The sequence below is a fragment of the Dama dama genome, chromosome 24 (assembly GCF_033118175.1).
Source record: "Dama dama isolate Ldn47 chromosome 24, ASM3311817v1, whole genome shotgun sequence".
Classification (NCBI taxonomy): Eukaryota; Metazoa; Chordata; class Mammalia; order Artiodactyla; family Cervidae; genus Dama; species Dama dama.
Window position 1 is genome coordinate 20,373,113 of NC_083704.1, and position 23,093 is coordinate 20,396,205.

The window sequence follows — 23,093 nt, forward strand, 5'->3', positions numbered from 1 at the left end:
CAGGGACCTGGGAGTGGAGGGGGCAGTGCTGGCCCTTACAGCCACTCTGTGGATTTGCTGCCCTCCTTTCCAGAACTCTAGCTTGCTTAAAAACAAGACAGAACCAGGGGACATTAGAGCCTCAAAGGGTCCAACATGGGTCTGTTTGAGAATCCTAGAGGCAGGTGAGAATTGAGGCCAGCTGGGAGCCAATTTTACAGAGAGCTGCAGCCAAACACTCTTGAGGTAATGGTATCTGGAACTCACTGGCCCCTTCATGCAGACACGAGGCTGACTGAAGGGGAGGCCCACGTATCAGAAAGACAACACCACAGACATCGTAAAATTGCATCCATGGCTTCCCGCCCTTTCTTCTGAATAATGAAGATGCACTTTCCAACCCCCCCCCCCCCCGCCCCCACCATTTTTTCTTACCGGGAAGATCCAAGCCTGCCAGCATGATCGCCTGCTGAGGCTGGGGGCTTGGTCAGGCCAGGGTCGTCGGGGAGCTTGGCCGAGGCCCGGCTGACCTCGGGTCCACTGGAGCCCTCGTCTACTCCTTTATTCCGAAGATACTGCAGGGAACAGACGTGGACTCCATCATCCGGGCCTTGGCTCAGAGGCCTGGAGAAGGCAGGAGGGGGCCTTGGCTTGATTTCAGGGCTTTCAGGGGATATGAAAGAGGCTTCTTTTCAGGAGTGCAGAGCGAGGCCTGTTGGGTGAAGGCACTGCTTGCATGATAATGACAGCTCATAACGCCTCTCTTCAGAAAGGGAGCTTTACTGCCAGAGGAGGGTGACCGGGCCAGGAAGCTGTTCCACATTCAGGTCCCAAGGGGAAGTGAGGGGGCAGGTCCACCTCTCCGGGTAGCCCCACCCACATGGGGGTGAACACCAGGTGTGACTTCAGGCCTTTTTCAGCTGGAGACACGAAGACGTTCCAAACACCTGAAGCCAAGATCAAGAGCCAGCAGCCTGGCCGGGAGGCTGGGCTTCTCAGGCCCCCACCTTCCCCTTCCCTCCCTCTTCCAGATGGCTGGTGGGGCCAGTGGAAGGAGGAACGTTTGAGAACCCCCAGCAGGAGGTCTGGCCACCATCAACAGTGGGACAGTTGGTGTGAGCCCCACCCACCCTGAGAAAACTCGCCATGTGCGCCCATTTGTCGGGTGGGTAGTGCTCGGCCCCCAACTGCTCGGTGTGACCTCTGAGGTGCAGGTCAGTCCTCTTTTCTGTACCTGGAGCCAGGACAGCAGTGAGGTGGAGATACTGTGACCTCCAGGCCTCTGCTAAGGCAAAACATCCTCAGGAGCTTACGCGTTAGACAGGCATTTACTGAGCAACTACTGTGTGCTCGGTCCTGGGCCAGGCACTGAGGTACCACAGTCAGTGCCCCCTCAAGGAGAATTTGGGGGAGAAAACAGGAAAATGATCACACTGTGTGACAAAAGTTTGGCTTGGGCATGCACAGGAGTTAGGAGAGTACCCAGGAGGGGCTTGTAATGCAGACTGGGAGCCCTGGAGCTTCCTGGAGCAGCTCTGGACTAGTAAGATGTCAACGCTGAGGGGGAGGGCAGGGAAGGTGTGTGCTTTGGGTATGTGCACAGGCCCAGAGTGGGGAGAAAGCAGGGCCATGGGGGAGCTCAGTGGCATCCACGTGGTCAGAATGGTGGACGGCGGGCAGTGAAGAGAAGATGCAGGAGGGGTGGCAGCAGGAACCAGTCACCTGGTGCCCTGCAGACTGGATAAAGGAGTGTGCTTTGCTTCTGCCATCCTGCTGCCTGGAATGTGGATAAAAGTGCTGGCACTGTGGCCACCATCTTGGGTCATGAGGATGAAGGCCACAGCTGGGGAGGGAGAGGGTAAGCTGGCGGGAGCCTGGACCCTTGAGGACCAGGTGAGGCTGAGGGTGATGGGGAGCCACAGATAGGTTTTACAAGGAGCAGGGAGGCAATCAGATCTGTACTTTAGAGAGGAAAGGTGGGTGTAGCATGGGCCGGGGAGCCAGATGGCAGCAGGGAGCCGAAGCGGGGCCAGGTAGGAGATGGTGCAGCCCGAGGGAACACAGGTGGAGAGAAGAGGAAGTGGCTGAGGTTTCTCTGGGTAATGGGTGGACTTGCCCCGACTTGGGAGCCAGCAGGTTGAACCAGCACCCTGCTCACCTGCAGACTGAGCTGCCCGATCTCCAGCTCCAGCTGCCGCACCTTGGCCTCCCGCTCAGCCACCATGGCCCGCAGTTGGGCCACCAGGCTGCTGCTCCGCTGAGCCTCGCTGTTGAGCTGCTGGTCTAGGCGGTGCTGGGACACTCGCGTCTTCTCCTCCTGCAGACTCAGGCTGCTCAGAATCTCCTGGAGCTGCTTCAGCTGGTCCTGTGGCGCCGGGTGGGAGGGTGGGCGAGGGGAGCCACGACTCTTGATAGAGAAAGGCAAGAGAAGACCAGCAACCCACCCCTTCCCTGCTCCTCGGGAACCTAACAGTGGGACGCTAGTGTTCCCTTGAGAAGGAAGAGTACTTTGCCTGCCCTCATTCAACAAGGTTTTCCTGTCCTCAGCTTCCTTCTCCTTGAGGTCAGGGTTAAGGACATCCAAGGGGTTTCCAGGAGCCCCATCCAAGGAGATTTCACGATCAGATAAGTCTGGTTTGAATTCAGTTGTGTGGCCTTGGATGACTTAACCTAGCTGTGAAATTGGATTATGTGTTCCTAAGGGTTATCTTCCCTGGAAGAGGCAGTGGCAACCCACTCCAGTACTCTTGCCTGGGAAATCCCATGGACAAAGGAGCCTGGCAGGCTACCGTCCATGGGGTTGCAAAGAGTCGGACATGACTGGGGACTCACCATCATAAACCACACCCCAAGAGCCCAGAAGGGTGTGCTGTTCCTACCACACAGACAAGAATATGCACCGGCTCCCCTCAGTCATCCTTTCCATTCCTCCATGAACAATAACCCAGGGTGTAATCACATCTGCTCCCCCCGTCATCCTCTTCTTTCTCCTTTGGGGTCCACAGGCTCAGTGACTCATGGCCAGCATTAACCTCTCACAGCAGGTCCTCTGCTGGCCCTCTGGCAGCCTCTATGCTGCTTCTGTGCCCAGGGCCAGGCTTTGGGGCTGGACCCAGCAGAGCAACGAGCTCCCGGGTTATGTGGGTGGCATGTTGGGGCACATGAGGACTCTGGGGGCTGGGACTGGGTCACAGGTCTTTGGGTGGGGTGGGGCCCCAGAGGTGACTGTACCATGAGAGCGTCGATGAGCTCATCATCATGCCGGCCCTTCTCCACAAGGGTCCCCATCTGACTCCTGAGGGTCTTCACTTCACTCGACAGCACCTTGTTCCGGGACCTCATGCCCTCAAACTTCTTTTTCAGCTCTTCGAGCTCTCTCTGGAGGGCATCCCGCTCCGCCGCAAGTTTCTGTAATCAGAGTGGGCAGTCACAGGCTGCAGGGCTGAGTGGGGCCCTGGGTCACGGCTGAGCCTTCACTGCCATTCACTGATGAGGCCAGAGCAGAGAGGGGTTGCGACCCCATGGACTGTAGCCCACCAGGCTCCTCTGTCCATGAGATTCTCCAGGCAAGAATGCTGGAGTGGGTTGCCATCTCCTCCTTCAGAGGATCTTCCTGACCCAGGGATCGAACCCACATCTCTGGCATCTCCTGTATTGGGAGGTGGGTTCTTTATCACTGAGCCACCTAGGAAGCCCCAGTGTGTCTTCTGAGGACCCTCAATCCCTTCCTGTGTGGCGAAAGAGAAAAGCCATGCTTCGGTGGACACTAAGGCTAAGGTTCAAACTGAGTTGTCTCACCCCATCAAGAGCTAGTTTCAGGCCCAACATCTCCACAACGTCCATAATGGGGCCACCCTGATATTCATGAAATGGGCTTGGGGTGAGGAACCAGTCAGGTCTCTCAGGGTGGACCAACAGGGCATGAGGAACATGCACAGAGGTGACCCCGAACCTCAGAGCCTCTGAGTCTTCACAGACATGATCGCGGGGGTGGTTTCCCGACCCCACACGCCCCTGACTTCCTGCTGGGCACACTCACCTCCCAGCCTTCCTGTTTTTCCCTCTCCAGGTTGCGGATCCGCAGCAGATTTTTCTCTTGGGCCGACAGCTTCCTTGGGTCAGGATAGACAGACAGCTCACTGGCTGTTTCTTCAGACCGGCTCCGGGTCTGGACCAGCTGTTTCTCAAGCTCTCGAACCTGAAGGTGGTTCCACAACAGGTCTGTAGTCAGACTCGACCCCTCAGAGGGGCCACCCTATGATGTGATGGTTGTACGACCCCCCTGGACAGACGACACCACAGTTTCAGATGGATGTGGAGGCCCCTAGGAGAGGGACTACGATGGGGGAGGGATGGGAGGGGCCTGTGGTAGCATCCTGAGCAGAACAAGGGAAGACACCAGAGAGGCTTTGCTTGGCAAAGAGAAACTTCAAAGTAAATGAGAAAAATCACCTTATCTCTGAGGCCAAGAAGCAGATGTGGAGCCCCAGGAACTTGGGAGGGAAAGGACAGCAGTCTCAGTACCAGGAATAGCTAACAGACAGGCCACCTGAGCCTGGGGACGCTCCTCGGGAGGCCACGGGTTCCTGCAGGAGATGCTGCGAGGGAGGGCAGGGTGTGGAAGCTGGGAGACCAGCTCAGAGCCTCGCTGGCTGTGTGACTCTGCACAGATTACTTCTCTGAATCTCAGGTCCCTCGTCTGTTAAGGGGGTCTATGAGTATACCCTGTATAATGTTATGAGAATTCAGTATCCCAACTTGTCTGAGCCTGGGAATCCCCAAGATGTTTCTTGGGGTGACAAATCTTGGGGCCCATTCCAGGGGAAGAACCCTGGGATCTTCATTTTAAACAGGTGCTATAGATGATTGTTAGGTTAGGCAACTTTGAGAAACCCCAAAATGGCCCAGGGGAAGCCCTCAGCACAGGGGAGGTGGAAGTCATCCTACAAAACAATGGCTTTATCACATTGAGTTTAATGTGGATAACCCCTAGGGCCCTTCTAACCCTGATTTCTGTGTCAACACAAAATAAATGGTGTGACCCTTAAAGTGTTAATCACTCAGTCATGTCCGACTCTTTGCGACCACGTGGACCGTAGCCCACCAGGCTCCTGTGTCCATGGCCAGGAGAAAAATTCACTGGGATCCCTGGTAAAGGGCTGCAGGATCAGCGCCCTTGCATGGCACTGTGTGGTAATTCCATTTAAGCGGTAAAGAACACTTGCTTTTAACCATTTATTTACACAGCTTTACAACACTAACAATAATAACTAAAGTGCTGAGTGCTTATTATGGCCAGGCACTGTGCTGGGTGCTTCCCAAACGTTATTTTGTCTAACCCATAACAATCCTACAAAGAAGGTATTATCATCTCCATTTTACAGGTGCGGAGACTGAGACGCAGAGAGATGAAGAGATTTGTTCAAAGACACCAAACATGTAGACCAATGACTGAGGCCAGACTCAAACTCAGGTCTCCGGAAGCTCAAGGCCACACACTGGCTGTTAATTACAGTTTTTTAGAGACCTCTTCATTTGGCTTCAAGGATCCCACAGGAGACCCTGAGGGCAAAAGCCACTGGAGAACCTGGGGTGAAGGCGAGCCTGCACGTGGCAAATAGTGGAAGTGGCCCACCCAATTGTGCGCCTCTTAGTTTCGTGGTCCAGCTAACCTCAGACAGCGTTTCCTCCATGCCAGGCATGTGGTAAGCGATTTACACATGTGCACTCACTCAGTCCGCCCACAACCTTAGGGTAGATGCTGTCATTATCCACAGTACAAAGAGGAGGAAACTGAGACACGGAGATGAAGCAGCTTGCCTGAGGCCACACAGTTGGTGAGTGGAGAGCTAATGTTTGCTGTTTTTTAAAAAATATATATTTATGTATTTGGTCATACTAGGTCTCAGTTGGCGCACATGTTAGTTGTGGGATGTGGGATCCAGTTCCCCATTCAGGGATCAAACCCAGGCCCCCTGCGTTGGGAGCATGGAGTCTTAGCCATGGACCACCAGGGAGGCCCCAGAGAGCTAGGATTTGAATCCAAGCAGTCTGGCTGTGGAGCCCCCACTCCCACCCTCTTTGTTGCTGTTCAGTCACTCATTTGTGTCCGATTCTTTGCAACCCCATGGACTGTAGTATGCCAGGCTTCTCTGTCTTTCACCATTTCCCGGAGATGCTCCAAAATATTTCGAACATAAAAAGGGAGACAGGCCAAGTTTTTTTTTGGTGGGGGGTGGGGTGGGTAATTGAAACTTTCAAAAGCCTACAAGCATCTGGACAAAACTGGAAAAAGCCTACAAGTACAATACTCATGCAAATTTACATGAACTAGGGGGAAAAAAATTTGCCTGGAGTGAAATAAATCAAAGGCTCTGGCATTTGTTGAGCGTCAGTGCCTGGCATGTAGTGTTACATAAATGCTTGTTCATTAAATAACAAATGAAAATCAGGCTGGTTGGGAAGAATGTGAAACAACAGCCCTGCGAGTGCGCTCCGCAGAACCTAAAGGCCTTTTTTGGGTTCTGTGTCTCTTAATGTGGGTCATCGTGGGTCTTTCTAGGGCATCTCAAGCCTTACATTCAGGGCCAGGAGGCGTCTGATGACTCACTCACCTTGCTCTGCAGGACGAGGATCTGTTGAGCCCGACCCCTCCAGGTCCCAGGCGAGGACAGGAGCTGCTGGATGTTCACATCTTCCCCAACCTCACTAGTCAAAACCTGAAAAAGGTGGGGCCGTCAGTATGACCCAAAGCACAGTATGTGCAGAAACAGTGCTGGGTGCCTGGCGTTCCCAGAAGACCCGGCCTCCACCTGCACAACCACCCCCTCTCCAGCCTCCCCACCTCCCGGGCCAGTTGCCCACACTGTACGAACAGCTCTCTCCCTGGGAAAGCAGTAAACCCACCTTTCCCAGCACTTCTCAGTGATGCTCAGAGCAGACAAGGAGCTGGTGACACTACCCAGGTGGGGCGGCCTGCTCTTGACACATTCTGGGATGAGTGAATCACAAAGATGACCAAGACCTGCTTCCTAAATTTGTTTACCTGTCACCCTGAACTGAGATTGTTCTGGAGGTTATAGGGACGACCTCACCACAGGGCCTTGCCCTCTGTGCAAAGCCACAGACAAGGGGCCGTGTCTGAGTGCAACAAGGCAGGGGCCTACCAAATGTCAGCTGGGGATGTTTGCTTCCAGAAGGGCCCAGATTTGTGGCTGTTACAGGGAGATGTTCAGGCTCAACCTCGAGGCTTTGAGGTAGAAACAGTACACCCCAGCTTGTGCCCTGGGCCCCTCTGTAGCCTGTCATGGAAACTGATCTAGCGTACCAAGTCTCTGGTGCTTGTTTCCACAATAGAACTCTGTTTTGGAAATCTTGGCTGGTCTGAGTGGTTCCAGCAGGGAAGACAAATGCCAGAGAATTCACTATGTAAATAAAAATAAATAATGAACCAGCTGGGCCTGCCTCCCAAGTCTGAGCATTTTCCTTTGAAAGGGGCCTTTAATCCACAAACAACCTTTCCATTTTCTAATATTAGAGACAGCAGAGGACAGGAGGTGGGTCTTGGTAGGCTTCCAAGTCCAAGGTGGCTTATTAAGGAGACACCCAGGGTCTATTGGGGTACACATAGCACAGGGAAGGTTTAAGGGACTTTCCAGGGTGGACAGCGCTGTCTTCCGTCCAGGGTTGAGTGGGCACCACAAGGGCCTCTGTGCAGGGACCTGCAGGCGGCCAGCAATCGCCCTTACCAGATGGGTCTGTTTAAAGACCTGGTGGAAGGAAGTTACTGGATCTGGAGCCTGACCCAGAACAAGCAGCATGATGCTCACGGGACCAAACTCCTGAATGGAAGCCATTGTCCAGCCGTGCCCTTCCCAGCCCTAGTCCCAGCAATACAAGAGGACCTGAACTCTGACCCGGAAGTACCTTCTGGGCCATCCGGAGCTCCTGCTTCACAGCCTGGATCTGGTTGCGGAGGTCACTCATCTTCAAGTTTGTGGCCGCCAGCCTGTCCTGCAAGACTTTCACCTCTGGGTTCTCCGGCTGGTTGGGAAAGACAGGAGGGAGAGAGGTCACGTGAAGCCTAAATAGTAATAATACTCACAGTCCCCGTTTCTCCAGGTGTGTGCAGGTACCACGCTAAGGCTCAACAAGAGGAATCCATCTCATCCTCATACCCGCTGTGAGGTAGGTCCTGTTGTCAGCCCATTGTGGATGCAGAGCAGAGGCTGGTGGAAGGTGAGCCCTTTGGTTTGAGGGACCTCAATGGGAGTAGGGATGTGGATCCTGGCAGCCCAACTTTGGGGGCTGAGCCCTGTGCTCAAGTGTGGCCCCCACACGTGTGGACACCTGTGGTTGACCACAGCCTGGGAGCATCTGGAAGAGGCTGTTCCCCACCTCCCAGGCACTCACAGACTGTGGTCCCTCTGCTGTGTGCAGAGACTGGCATCACAGCAAATCCGCCCTCACTCAGGATGAAGAGGGAACAGGTTTATTTATAGAAGCCTGCCCTAGCTTGGCAGCAGGGCCACAACCATTCTAACTCAGGGCCTCCCTCTCCTAGAATCGTCAGACTGGGCCTTGGGCTCCCTTTCCTGGCAGTAAGTTCACTAAATAGAAATAAGGACCCAGGGCTTCCCTGGTGGCTCACTGGTAAAGAATTTGCCTGCCAATGCAGGAGACACGGGTTCGATCCCTTATCTGGGGAGATCTCACATGCGGCAGAACAAGTGTGCCCATGTGCCACAGGTACTAAGCCTGTGCTCGAGAGCCCAAGAGCTGCAACTCCTGAGCCCATGTGCTGCAACTACTGAAACCTGTGCGCCCTAGTGCTCTGCAACAAGAAAAGCCACCCAATGAGAAGCCTGCACACCGCAACTAGAGAAAAGCCCAAAACTCAGCACAGCCAAAAACAAATAAATGAATAACATTATTTTTTGAAAAAAGAAATCAGGACCCAGTTTAATCCCATAGTGCTCCATTTCTGTGGCATAAAGAATTGCAGGAACCATGAAAACTCTGCCTGTTGGCGTTCTTAGCAGTGTCTTTTTTTTTTTTAAATAATATTTCATGTAAACTATTTGGATGAAATTTTTCTCAAAATGGTGAGCTAATGTGCTCCGCATTTCTGGCTTCAATAGAAGTTCCTGAGGCTCACAGAACTTTGGCATTAAAGGGACTCCAGGGCCAGCCCATTCAAACCCTTTCCATAGGTGATGAAAATAAGTTCCTGAGAAGGGAAATACATGCCCTCCCAGGCACACAGCTGGCTGAGGTGACAGCAGTAGGATTAGAAGCCTGGTCCTTCCCTTGCACCAACTGATTCTCCAAGTTTAAGCTGGGACTGATGCCTTTGCATAGTGGCAACAGGTACACTGGTTGGTGGGCTGAGGGTCCCACTAGGCAGTGACACTGAGACCATCTGCTCCTGTCCCAAGACATCAGGTGGCTTAAACTTCTGGGAAACAGGGTGGATACCACAGCGGCTTGCTGAATTTTTCTTAGTAGGCACAGATTAAAACCTCCAGGGAATGTTGGTGAAAGATAGACCCCAGGAGGCTGGGGGTGGGGAGCCCCATGGACCCCAGAGGTTCTGGGCATCCCCTGTGAAAACCACTGATCAGAGCAGCTAGACCTGCACACACAGCCAGAAAAGCCTGGACTCACCGGGTCTCCTCACCTAGGAAATGCCTGCGTCCTCACAGCGCCACCATGAGGCTGAATAGAGTAACTAGTGTGAGCAGAATTTGCAACCTGAGAACTTAGGCAAAACACAAGGGCATCTTATTTTTTTTTTAATCTAATTTTTTGTCTGTCCCTCCCCCATCTGGCTGTCTGCCATCCCTTCCCACTGCTGTTGGGGGCCTGTCTGCCTCCTGCTAAGGTGCTGTTTTGAATCTGCCCTGGGTTAGGAAGCAGCAGCCCCTGCCTGACAACCCCCCTCCCGCCCTGTCCCCCAGGCTCTGGTGGGCGGTGGTGCAGGACGTGAGAGAGCTTGCGAGCATAAGGGCACAGAAAGGCCACTCAGACTGCATCTCAATCCGGAGCCGGGCAGCCACACACCTCTCCAAGCCTCATTTTCTCCTCTGTGAAATGGGGGCATCTTACACCAGCCCCGGGGGTACCTGTGAGTGTTGATGGGATAATGCATGTGCTCCTTGGGGCAGATTCTGACAGACGGTGATGCCCGGGGGGCATAACTTGACTTGGGTCAGCAGCTGGCAAAGGTGGCTGAGGGTTAGATGGTGTTGCGGTGAGGGCATCACCCCATCTGCTCTGTCAGGCTCCACACCTCACCCCCAACCTGGGAAGCTGTGCCAACCCCACCTCCTTGGCATTTCAGAGCTGTTTCTGCCCAGAGTGAGATACCACAGGCTTTCTGGGGGTCTTGGCTTTTTCCCCTGAGGGAATACCTGAAATGGTGTCTAGGGGAGCAAACAGTGCCAAGGCCACACACAACAACAGCTTCATGAGGCCCCATGCAGAGAGGGCGTTCAGCTTCACTCTGGAATGCACTTGGAGCTCTGGGCCCGGACAGCAGCCCAGAAAAATTCAGCAAGCCGCTGTGGTATCCACCCTGTTTCCCAGAAGTTTAAGCCACCTGATGTCTTGGGACAGGAGCAGATGGTCTCAGTGTCACTGCCTAGTGGGACCCTCAGCCCACCAACCAGTGTACCTGTTGCCACTATGCAAAGGCATCAGTCCCAGCTTAAACTTGGAGAATCAGTTGGTGCAAGGGAAGGACCAGGCTTCTAATCCTACTGCTCACCCTACTTCGGGTGTGAGCCCGAAGGCTATGGAGCCTGGCCCAGGCCTGGGTTGGCCTGAACAGTCTAATGAAAGGGACATGGCTATTGTTCTCGCTCTCATCAGAAGAGGCTGGGGAAGACGTGTGTCCTGAGGAGTGGAGACTGCAGTCCATCAGAAACCTCCCAGGCTCCCTGCTGCCAGAGAACAAAGTTGGAGCTCCTGCTCCACCTACTGTCAAGGCTTCCTTCCGCAGGTGACCCCACCCCTTGTTTGTTCCCCTTTGTTATGTTCCCCTTTCCCTCCTCATGGGCCCTGGGCTGCAGCCAAATGTTGTCTAACTGATGCCCAGCTAACAGACAGAATAGGAACAGTGACACTTTCCTGCTCTGAGCTTGCGCTGCTTCTGCTGGAAGGGCCACCCCTACCTTCCTACTCCAGCAAGGCCACCTCAGGAAGCCCTTGCCCATCCCACCTCTTGGCCTCGGGTGGAGTGCATTCCTTCTGTGAACTCCGAGCTGGGGGTCTCTCCCTGAGGGCCCTGTCCCCGCTCCTTCCTTCAATATGCCTACTCATCTCCCCTATTGAGCCCCCTTGTGGACAGTGGGCTGGTCTTTGATTCTCTGTATTACAGAAAATCCCATCAGGCTCAACAAGTGACTGAATGAGCAGTTTCCCACCCAGCACAGTCCCAGTCAGAGATGGGGATGTACATGGGGCAGCTTAGCAGCATCCCCCAGAGCTGGGCAGAGTGCTGAATGACACCCAGTCTGGCCCCCGCTGAGGGCAGAGCCCCTCCACTGCCTCCCTAGCAAAGAGACAGGTCTACACAAGACTAGCCTTCAAGAGATATGTCGCCCTTTACATGGAGGGGCCCATCACTGTACACCGAGGAGAGAACTGAATTCTCCTTGAGACAGGCATGATGTGGCTCGACCCTGAGTCATAGACAACAGGGACGATTGGGTGGAAAGGGGGGCACTGAACTGGGTGTACTGAGGCTTGGATTCCGTTTCACCAACTCATTTGGCTTAAGAAAGCAATGGGGGGATTTCCTTGGCTGTCCAGTGATTAGAACTTGGTGCTGTCACTGCTGGGGCCCCAGGTTCAATCTCTGGTCAGGGAACTAAGATCCCATAAACCATGTGGTGCAATCAAAAAAAACAAGAACAAAAAAAACTGTGGGGAGGCCTCCTGGGATGTTCTTGAGTGTGTGTTCAGTTGCTCAGTCATGTCTGACTCTTTGTGACCCCATGGACTGTAGCCCATCAGGCTCCTCTGTCCATGGGGATTCTCCAGACAAGATTACTGGAGTGGGTTGCCATGCCCCTCCTCCAAGGGATCTTCCCAAACCAGGGACTGAACCCTCATCTCCTCTGTCTTCTACATTGGCAGGCAGATCCTTTACAACTGAGCCACCTAGGAAGCCTGTTCTTGAGACTCTGAGCTATTTATTGTCTGGCTTGGGTTCGGTGCCCCTCACCAGTAGCCCACTGGGTCAGACTGCCTTCCTTCATGGAGTTGTAATTCCCATTTCCTAGGTTTCATGGAGGCTCACTGGTTTAGTAAAAACTGGAATCTTGGAAACAGGCCCCATTCCCAGTAATCACTTTTACTCTGTAGATTTGGAGTTCCACCAAGGGAAGACTTACCACAATATGGATCACCTCCCTCTGAAACCAGGGTTCCATTGAGGAAGAGTGAGCTCCCTGTCGCTGGGGTAAGGTAGAGGCTGGATGCCTCCCAGTGAGGAGGCTGTAACAGAGATCCTTCATGGCTGGGCTGAGAGCGGGAGGCCAGCTGGACCAGGCCTTCCCTCCTGATCCTGAAATTCTAGAATTCCAGGGTCCTCAGGCCCCTCCTAACCTCTCTCTCTGGGAACTAAATCAGTTAGACCCTCAGTAGCCTTCACTGGGGCATTCCTGGCCTCAGACGGTAGACTCGGTCACTGTGCCCTGATGGCTACTCTGAGGATGCTGCTGCAGTAGTGGCACTGGCTCAGCAGTGGGGTGGAGGTGGACCCCCGAGAGAGACACCTGCACCCCCATGGAAGAGGGGAGCCCAGGCCTCACACACTCCCCAGCACAGAAGAGAATTCATACCAAGACTCTGTCTCCGATCTGGGTCCTCAGTGGCTTGGCTCCTGCGTCAGTGGGTCCCTTGGCTGGCAGCCTGGCCTGGGTCATCTGCAGCTGAAAAAGCAAAAGCAAACCTAGCACTTAATATTTGATTCTACTCAGTGGTTGTGGCACCTTGAGTGAAGGCCTCTGGTGCTGCCATCAGATGTGCAGTGCCTGATCTCAGTAGCCTGTCTCTTCAGCTCACTTTAAGGCCCATTAATGGAAGAACTGTCTTTTACAAGCCATTCTGCAATGGGAAAGGGTTTAATTGATTGTTTGCCCCATTCCCAAGTCACGGAATGGAGCAGCCCTAGGATTCATGAACAGCTTAATAAATAATGATTCTGCAGCCATGATTTGCATCTAATAACAGCCTGGGAGACAGAGAGAAAAGGAATTACAGACTTCACCTTACACTCAAGGAAACAAGGTCAGAGACTCTAAGAAACCTGCCTGACAGGCTTGTGGGCTGGCCAAGACCGCCGCTATATACAGACAGTCAACCAACCCTTTAAGGGCTTCCCAGTTGTCCTTCACACCAAGACCACCCCTGTCTGACACGGCTGGGCATGACCCGCCCTCCCACCTCTTTGACCTCACCTTGCTCCACGCTTGGTCACACTGGCCCTCTTTCAGGCCTTTATCCATATTTAGGTCCTCTGCCCCTGCTGGGTCCCCTGTCTGGAGGCCCCAGCCTCAATCCTCCGAGTCTAGCCCCTTCTCATCCTCCAGGGACCCACTGTGCATGCTACCTCCTCGAAGGGGCCTTCGCTGCTAGTCTGACTCCAGGAGGAAAAGAATAGGACTATTTTGCGCCTCACAGTCTCCCCAGGGCCTGGCACAGAGCCTGAGATGGTTCTCAAAAAAAATTTGTTATAGAATAAAGAGGTTCTAATGCAATGCCAAGTATAATGCCTGAAGAGGGTTTTGGAGAACAACAGAACTGGATTTGAAGTCTGGCACCACCACATGCTGTGTGACTTGAGAAAGCCTCTTAACCTCTGCCAGCCTCAGCTCCTCCAGCCACAGGAGGAGAAGCTATGTACGTAGGTTCATTCCAGCTCTGGAGGGACCATGAGCCGCTGGGGCTGTGCCCTCGCTCAGCTGGAGGCGTTTATGTGAGAGGGTAGGGGCAGCAGAGAGGGAAGGTGGACAAACATGGGAGGGACTGATGGAATGTTCCTGGTTCTAGCTTCAAGTTAGCCAGAAAATCCCTGATAATGTATCTAACAACATCTTTTTGGTGCTAACTACCTGCTAGGTACTGTTCTAAGCATTTTACAACATTAAGTCATTTAATCCTCAGAAAACCTTGAGGTGAGCGCCATTATCACTGCCATGTGACTGGTGGAGGAAATTGAGGCACAGAGAGACTGTAACTGGCTCAAAGTCACAGTGCAAGTTGGTGGTGGAGCTGACATTCACACCTGGGTGGTCAGGCTCCAGGCTCGCATCCTCTCCAGTGTGCTGGGTTACCTCTCCAGGCCTGCTTCCTCCTTGCTTCCCAACACTCCCCTCTCAGGATATGATAGACTGAGGGACTCAGGGCAAACACTGGCCCAAAGTCCTTGTGAAGGACCCAAGGCATCTAAGTGCGTCCCCTCTCTGGAGGAGTGGTGTGGGGTGTGAGGAGCCCATGGCGCACCTGAGATTCCTCACCTCCTGCTCCAGTTCCTGGATGCGGTTGCTCAGCTGCCGCACCCTGGTCTTCGCACCCTCAGACTCTGCCATCAGCACCCGGTTCTTTTTGGACAGCTCGACGATTTTGGTGGCAATCACATCCCCAGCCACACCAGCTGTCCCTAAAATGAAGGGAAATGGTGAGGTCCATTAAAAACACAGGCCTGCATGTTGAACAAGCTTGCTGCTGCTGACCTGGGCCAGGCAGTGACTGGGGAAACCAGGAGTAGCCCTCGGCCACCTCATGTCGAAGAGGATGAGGACACGTGAGGAGAAAGAACCTGGGGAAGGAAACGAAACCTAGAAGTGCAGATGGTCCAGTGGTGAGTTTTCTGGTTATGTTTCCCTCCCAGGACTCAAAAGCATTACAAATCCTGAAACTAGACATCAGAAAGCGGTCAAAGTGATCTGCCCTCTCTCGTCCAAAGGGCAGGCAGTGGGCTCAGAGCGAATGGGGGAAATCCTTTTCTTTTGCTTATTCTTTCCCAACTCTGTCTCCAGACAAGCCCCACTATTTTTTAAAATAATTTTATTTATTTTTGACTGTGCTGGGTCTTCATTATTGCAGCAAGCAGGGGCTACTCTCTAGTTGCGATTCACAGGCTTCTCAGTGCGATGGCTTCTCTTGCTGCAGAGCATGGGCTCGAGGGTGCACGGGCTTCAGTAGTTGCAACACCTCTGCTCAGCAGTTGTGGCTCTTGGGCTGTAGAGCATAGGCTCAGTAGTTGTGGTTCATGGGCTTAATTGCTCTGAGGCATGTGGGATCTTCCCAGATCAGGGATTGAACTGGCGTCTCCTGCATTGGCAGGTGGAATCTTTACCACTGAACCGCCAGGGAAGCCCAAGCCCCACTCTTGAAGCCGCCATCCCCATGATGATAGGGGCAGCAGTAAATGGGCAAGCACAGAAATGCTAAAATATCTGGGTAAATAGAATATTTTATACCATTAAGTTCTTTAAAATATGTATTAATATAATTCAGTTCAGTTCAATCACTCAGTCATGTCTGACTCTTTGCAACCCCATGGATGGCAGCATGCCAGGCCTCCCTGTCCATCTCCAACTCCTGGACTTAACTCAAACTCAGGTCCACAGAGTCAGTGATGCCATCCAACCATCTGATCCTCTGTTGTCCCCTTCTCCTCCCACCTTCAATCTTTCCCAGCATCAGGGTCTTTTCAAATGAGTCAGTTCTTCACATCAGGTGTCCAAAGTATTAGAATTTCAGCTTCAATATCAGTCCTTCCAATGAATATTCAGGACTGATTTCCTTCAGGATGGACTGTTGGATCTTCTTGCAGTCCAAGGGACTCTCAAGAGTCTTCTCCAACACCACAGTTCAAAAGCATCAATTCTTTGGTGCTCAGTTTTCTTTATAGTCCAACTCTCACATCCATACATGACTACTGGAAAAACCATAGCTTTGACTAGACGGATCTTTGTTGGCAAAGTAATTTCTCTGCTTTTTAATATGCTGTCTAGGTTAGTCATAACTTTTCTTCCAAGGAGCAAGCATCTTTTAATTTCATGGCTGCAGTCACCATCTGCAGTGAAAAATAAAGTCTGTCACTGTTTCTGCTGTTTCCCCATCTATTTGCCATGAAGTGATGGGACCAGATGCCATGATCTTAGTTTTCTGAATGTTGAGTTTTAAGTCAACTTTTTCACTCTCCTCTTTCACTTTCATAAAGAGGCTCTTTAGTTCTTCTTTGCTTTCTGCCATAAGGGTGGGTGTTATCTGCATATCTGAGGTTATTGATATTTCTTCTGACAGTCTTGGTTCCAGCTTGTGCTTCATCCAGCCCAGCATTTCTCATGATGTACTCTGCATATAAGTTAAACAAGCTGGGTGACAATATACAGCCTTGACATACTCCTTTCCTTATTTGGAATAAGTCTGTTGTCCCTTGTCCAGTTCTAACTGTTGCTTCCTGACCTGCATACAGGTTGGTTTCTCAAGAGGCAGGTCAGGTGGTCTGGTATTCTCAACTCTTTCAGAATTTTCCACAGTTTGTTGTGATCCACACAGTCAAAGGCTTTGGCATAGTCAATAAAGCAGAAGTAGATGTTTTTCTGGAACTCTCTTGATTTTTTGATGATCCAACAGATGCTGGCAATTTGATCTCTGGTTCCTCTGCCTTTTCTAAATCTGACATCTGGAAGTTCACGGTTCACGTATAATGGTTGAAAGAAAATATGATAGGATTCTCTGATGAGATTTCCAGCATACACAGATACAATACTTAAGAGTTGTACTGTAAGGGGGAGGGTAAAGGGGTCCATATGGTGGTAAAATTTCTTCATCCCACTTGAGTGGTAAAATAATACTTCTAAGTAGGCCATGAAAAGTTGTGTGTTGTAAGCACTAGCGCAATCATTAAAGAATTGTACAAAGAAATGGAAAAACTAAAGCAAACATGAAAAATCCAGCCAAAGGAAACCCAGTTTATCAGCTGTCAGCAGCCTGGTTTAAAAACATGAACTGAGCCTGTCAGACTTTCCTCTTCAAAACATGAAGACATCTCCTCTCCCCTTGGAGCCTCTCAGCCTTGAGAGACAGCCTTGCAAAAGCTGCCCCTTTGCATCTGAAACCCAAGCCAGGTTAGGTGTTGCCTTCTCTTCAGTATAGCTTTATTTTAGACAGAAAAGGCCAAAGAATGGAGGGAGGCGTAAGAGTTTTTAAGATACCAAATTCCCCTTGCATTTTAATTCAGCACTGGTCCTCTGGGTGCACCTACTCTTAAGGGCATTTACTAGCAAAGGCAGAGCGGATGCTCCGGCAGATGCCAGGTGAGGCGTGTTGCCCTCTGTGATTGGTGACACTGACTTTGTACTTTCTTAGTCAGCCACCTGGGAATTGCTCAATGCATGGAGCAGAGGAAACCAGGGCCAAAGTCTCCACCACATCTGTCAGAACAAGGTCTAGCTTAGAACCACAGAGTCAGTGGTCATGTCCAGTCCATACCACAGGGCTAACATACCCAAGGTCCCTAACAGGCCCATGGGGTCAAGGTCTCAAGCAGCAGAGCCAGGGTCCAAGTCAGACTTGAAGGGACAAGGTCCACTCTAGATGCCACTGGATTCTAGGAAATCCCCGGGGAACAGCCAAATTCCCTGTCTTATCTACCCTTCTGGCCCAGTAACAGCAAGAGGTATAGAGTAAATGCCTATTTCTGCTGGGGCTTTTCTCACGTCCATGTTTGAGCCAGAGCATCGAGATAGAATGGATGCCATCAGCCCACCGAACATGCAGCAAATGCCACGGAGAACTGTCATGAGTCCCAGCGATTCACCCACACTGCCTGGAATGCCTGCCCTCTGCCTCTGATGTTCTCGTGCTCCCGGTTCCTGGCATGCTGGCCCACCCTGCCTGCTCCATTCCTCTCCCCATCCCTCATTTCTGGAACTCGTGGGGATAAGCTTGATTACAGCCTTGCACTCTCTCTTCACACTTGCCCTCCGGAACTTGTTGTTTGTCTGCCCCGTAGGCTCCATGGTAGCTGGGCCAGCCAACCTGGACGTCAGGGTAGGAGCTGTCATGATAGTGATGCAGTTACCTGTAAAGGCAAATCTGTCTTCTTCTATTTTCTTCTTGAGATGTTTGATTTCAAAGTCCCTCTCCTTCAGCAACTTATATAATCGCCCGTTCTCATCCACTGTTTCCCGGAGTTGATCCCGAAGCTGTTCGATCTCATCTTCAAGTACCCTGCAAGGGAAAGGCAGAATCACAGGCGGCTCAGGCCTCCGTGGCCCAGGTTTGTTGTCCCTGATGGGTACTGGGTGGTGACTAGAACTGTTCTGTATAAAACAGGAAGGAGAAATTAAGGGGAATCTCAATGAGCAGATTTTTAGCATACTGTTCTCAAAACAGTGATCAAGGACACATGCACATAAGTGAAAGGAGCAACAAGCTTTGAATGCTGTGGTTTATTAGGGGTTCAACAGAGCTACGTAAAACCCTGCCCAGAGAATTCATACTCCTTTCCAGCATCTATGGGACATGCATAAAAATGTATTGTAGGCTTCAAAGGCAATCTTATCAAACTCCAAATAATGAGCATCATGCAGACCATTTTCTTTAATATTAATTGTCTAAAATTAGAAATCAATACTGAAAAAGGGCAAAAATTCAGAAAAGAACTCTAAAGTTGTCATATACTTGGAACTAAACTTACACATACACACACACTGCTAAGTTATTTATGGGTTAAGAAGAAATCATAATGTGTATTATGAAGCATTTAGAATGAATTGACTGTAGAAGCAATATATCTGAAAGCTTGTGAACAGCAGCTAAAGTGATACTTAGAAGGAAATTTATAGTCTTAATTTTTTAAAGATTTTTTTGATACGGACCATTTTTTTAAAGTCTTTATTGAATTTGTTACAATATTGCTTCTTTTTTTTTTTATAATTTAAGATTATTTATTTTAAAATTTTTGGCTGCGCTGGGTCTTGGTTGCTGCGTACAGGCTTTCTTCTAGTGGTGGTGCATGGGCTTAGTTGTCCCACAGTATGTGGGATCTTCCTGGACCAGGGATTGAATCGGTGTCCCCTGCAATGAAAGCTGATTCTTAACCCACTGGACCACAAGGGAAGCCCTGCTTCTCTTTTTTGTTTTGGTTTTTTGGCCCCGAGGCATGTGGATCTTAGCTTTCCAACGGGAATCTGCAGCCCCTGCACTGGAAGGCAAAGCCTCAACCAATGGACCACCAGGGAAGGCCCTCTAGTTTTACTTGCATATTGGATCATAGAAAAAGTAAGAGAATGCCAGAAAAACATCTGCTTCTGCTTCATAGACTATGCTAAAGCCTTTGACTATGTGGATCACAACAAACTGTGGAAAAGTTCTTAAAGAGGTGGGAATACCAGACCATCTTACCTGCCTCCTGAGAAACCTTATGCAGGTCAAGAAGCAATAGTTAGAACCGGATATGGAACAATGGACTGGTTCAAAATTGGGAAAGGAGTAGGTCAAGGCTTATTTAACTTCTATGCTTATATTCACCCTGCTTATTTAACTTCTGTGCAGAGTACATTATGTGAAATGCTGGACTGGATGAAGCCCAACCTGGAATCAAGATTGCTGGGAGAAATATCTATAACCTCAGATATGCAGATGACACCACCCTTATGGCAGAAAGCAAAGAGGAACTAAAGAACCTCTTGATGATGGTGAAAAAGGAGAGTGAAAAAGCTGACTTAAAACTCAACATTCAAAAAACAAAGATCCTGGCATCCAGTCCCATCACTTCATGGCAAATACATGGGGAAACTATGGAAACAGTGAGAGGCTTTATTTTGGGGGGCTCCAAAATCACTGTGGACAGTGACTGCAGCCATGAAATTAAAAGACGCTTGCTCCCTGAAAGAAAAGCTGTGACAAACCTTGACAGCATATTAAAAGCAGAGACTTTACTTTGCCAACAAAGATCCGTCTAGTCAAAGCAATGGTTTTTCCAGTAGTCATGTATGGATGTAAGAGTTGGACTGTAAAGAAATCTGAGTGCCAAAGAAATGATGCTTTTGAACTGTGGTATTAGAGAAGACTCTTGAGATCAAGTCCCTTGGACTGCAAGGAGATCAAACCGGTCAATCCTAAAGGAAACCAACCCTGAATATTCATTGGAAGGACTGAGGCTAAAGCGGAAGCTCTAACACTTTGGCCACCTGATGTGAAGAACTGACTTATTAGAAAAGACCCTACTGCTGGGAAAGATTGAAGGCAGGAGGAGAAGAGGACCACAAAGGACAAGATGGTTGGAGAGCATCACTGACTAAATGGACATGAGTTTGAGCAAGATGGAGCATCTGGGAGATGGTGAAGGACAGGGAAACCTGGTGTACTGCAGTCCACGGGGTCACAAAGAGTTGGACATGACTGAGTGACTGAACAACAATTAGAAGACCAAAGAGGACTGTCTAAGCCTTAAGCTGAGGTCAGGGCTCTGGGTCTCAGGTTAACCCAACAGGAAATCAGAATAGGCGACTGGTATTGTATGTTTTACATTGTCTTGCAACACTTTTTTCAGAACTTTAAAACATGAGAAATGTGTGATTGATGGGTCTGTGATCGTTTCCATCATTAGGCATGAAGCCTGCTCCATAGAGGCAGTTGCTCAGGAAGTAAATAAGTTATAGAAATTATGCATGTGTGTCTGCTCAGTTGCTTCACTTGTGTCCAACTCTTTGCAACCTATGGACTGTAGCCCTCCAGGCCCCTCTGTCCATGGGATTCTCCAGGCAAGAATACTGGAGTGGGTTGCCATGCCCACTTCCCGGGATCTTCCCGACCCAGGGATTGAACCTGCATCTCTTATGTCTCCTACATTGGCAAGCTGGTTCTTTACCATTAGTGCCAATTGGGAAGCTCAAAGGTAACAGTAATTATTGTTGTTTTGTTTAGTTGCTAAGTCATGTCCAATTTTCTTGTGACCCCATGGACTGTAGCCTACCAGGCTCCTCTGTCCACAGCATTTCCCATGCAAGATACTGGACTGGGTTGCCATTTCCTTCTCCAGAGGGTCTTCCCGCCCCAGGAGTCAAACCTGGATCTCTTGCATTGCAGGCAGATTCTTTACCACTGAGCCACGTGGGAAGCTCAACTAATTATTAGATAACGGCTATTATTAATAATATCGTTGGATACCAACAGCTCAAGTATCCACAAATTCCACTTTCTCCGACTTGGGGAAAGATCATTTGGAAATCGGTCTGGGGTTAACTTAGATCTAATATTTAGGAGCCCTATGAATTTTTTCAATTATTGATATCTTAATTTTTTCTAATTAGCATTTTTCAGTAGAACATTGTGAAAACTGAGAAACCATGAAAAGTAGAATTGTAGATGGAGAAAATAGATTCTAGGTGAAACCAGAAGCAAAGAGGTAGCTCAACAACTGTGCTTTTTTTTTTTTTTTAGCAAAATGGCTAGCAAACTTTTGTATCAATGGAGACTTCTGCTTCTAATAGCCTATATAAATCACTGCATCTGTAGGATACCATCAAATTTAGAGCAAAATGAAAAGATTTTGGACTCTTCAACTTTTTCACCAACTAGATAAAAGCAAGGAACCCATCAAGTGCTTCTTTATGAGAGGTAGGTTTATGTGTCCTTATGTGTCAGGAAAGGGAAGTTGGGGCAGAAGAGTCTCAGGTGAGGTTTGGAGCAGTGATCATCTGTGAGATATCAGAGCCAGCCAACTGGCTCCTCAAAAACCAATTTTTTCTTAATAAACTACACCTTGATTGGTTTCAAAATTTTCCATTTGGCTTCACATGGTTTTTGAATAAATTTCATGCCAAGTTATGTCTGTACGCCCACAGACCCTCTATCAGATGCAAGAGTCTTCAGTAACAATCTCTATGTCAAAACCTCTTGAGTCTCAGTTGATAAACACACATCTAGCCAACTGGACTGTCGAACTGTCTGCAGTCATTCTCCCCTTCTTCCCTACCTCCCTGCAGTGCCCCTGGGAGAGTCCAAGCTTACATTTACCTCTGCTCAAAGCTGGTTTTCGAGTTCTGCTCCCCAGCTTGGAGGACGCTGAGGCCATCAGATATCTCCAGGGGCTCTTTTTGGTCATCACCTCTGCTTTGGAGGCTCAGTTCTTTTTCCTTCCGTTTCTCCATCTGCTTCTGTAACCTTTTGTGCTGCATCTCTTGCATGGCTCTAAACTGGAGCCTCAGGGTGTCCTGTGAGCCTTCATCCTCTGTCATCTTGCCCTCGGAGTAGGAAAAGGAGCCTGAGCTGAAGCAAACTCTACGAAGTGCTTCTTTCTCAAGAGTGCTCAACTCGTAGTAAGCCCTGTTTACAACTCCCCAAACCTGGAGTTTCCTGCTTAGCTTTGCAGGTGTCCATGTGGAAGCTTGGAAGACCCACCCTCACTTCAGATCCCCTGAAAGCAATAGCTGAACTGTACTGAGCGTCACCGCCCCACCCCACCCCCCGACACACCCTTCCATCCCTGACTGTGCCATCAGGATACTCTCCCCATTACTCAGAGTCAACAGTTGATTCCTTCCTATCCCTGTAAGCAGTGTTGTCAACTCTAGCTGAACATTAGAATCTCCTAGGAGCTTCTAAAATATAACAATGCTGTGGCACATCCCTGGACCAATTAAATATCAATTCCTAGGAATGGGGCTCAGATATCATTCCTGTTTTTTTTTTTTTTTTTTAAATATTTATTGGCTGTAGCAGGTCTTAGTTGCAGCATACAGGATCTTTAGTTGTGGCATATGGGATCTACTTCCGTGATTACGGATCGAACCCGAGCCCCCTGCATTGGGAGCGCGGAGTCCTAACCACTGGACCACCAGGGAAGTCCCTAATTACTGCTTTTAGTTGAGGTATAATTTTAAATTGAATTATAATTTACATGAGTAAAGTGAGTGTACAGCTCAATAAATCTTTACACAGGTATACACCCTGGCTCCGGCCAGGCCTCCTGGCGGCTACTTGCTCCCTTGACTCCAGCCGGAACCATTCTGTAGTTTTCCCTGCACTTACAGTGTTTGCTCCGCTGCTCCCCATCTCTAGCTGCAGAAGCTCCGTCGCCTCTTCAG

The 23,093-nt window shown here is 50.2% G+C and overlaps 1 protein-coding gene across 1 annotated transcript in view; it reads right to left on the minus strand.

Moving 5' to 3' along the window:
• Nucleotides 1–22,193, minus strand: part of CCDC13 (coiled-coil domain containing 13) — a 34,198-nt gene extending 12,005 nt beyond the window's left edge. Inside the window, exons 1-10 of the mRNA XM_061127765.1 lie at nucleotides 22,024–22,193; nucleotides 18,083–18,318; nucleotides 14,505–14,647; nucleotides 12,828–12,917; nucleotides 7,906–8,022; nucleotides 6,594–6,698; nucleotides 4,019–4,177; nucleotides 3,211–3,387; nucleotides 2,138–2,344; nucleotides 415–554 (exon numbers count right to left, since the gene is read on the minus strand). Of these exons, the coding sequence (XP_060983748.1) occupies nucleotides 415–554; nucleotides 2,138–2,344; nucleotides 3,211–3,387; nucleotides 4,019–4,177; nucleotides 6,594–6,698; nucleotides 7,906–8,022; nucleotides 12,828–12,917; nucleotides 14,505–14,647; nucleotides 18,083–18,318; nucleotides 22,024–22,193 (1,544 nt within the window). The remainder of the gene's footprint in view (nucleotides 1–414; nucleotides 555–2,137; nucleotides 2,345–3,210; nucleotides 3,388–4,018; nucleotides 4,178–6,593; nucleotides 6,699–7,905; nucleotides 8,023–12,827; nucleotides 12,918–14,504; nucleotides 14,648–18,082; nucleotides 18,319–22,023) is intronic.
• Between the last annotated feature and the right edge of the window lie 900 nt (nucleotides 22,194–23,093).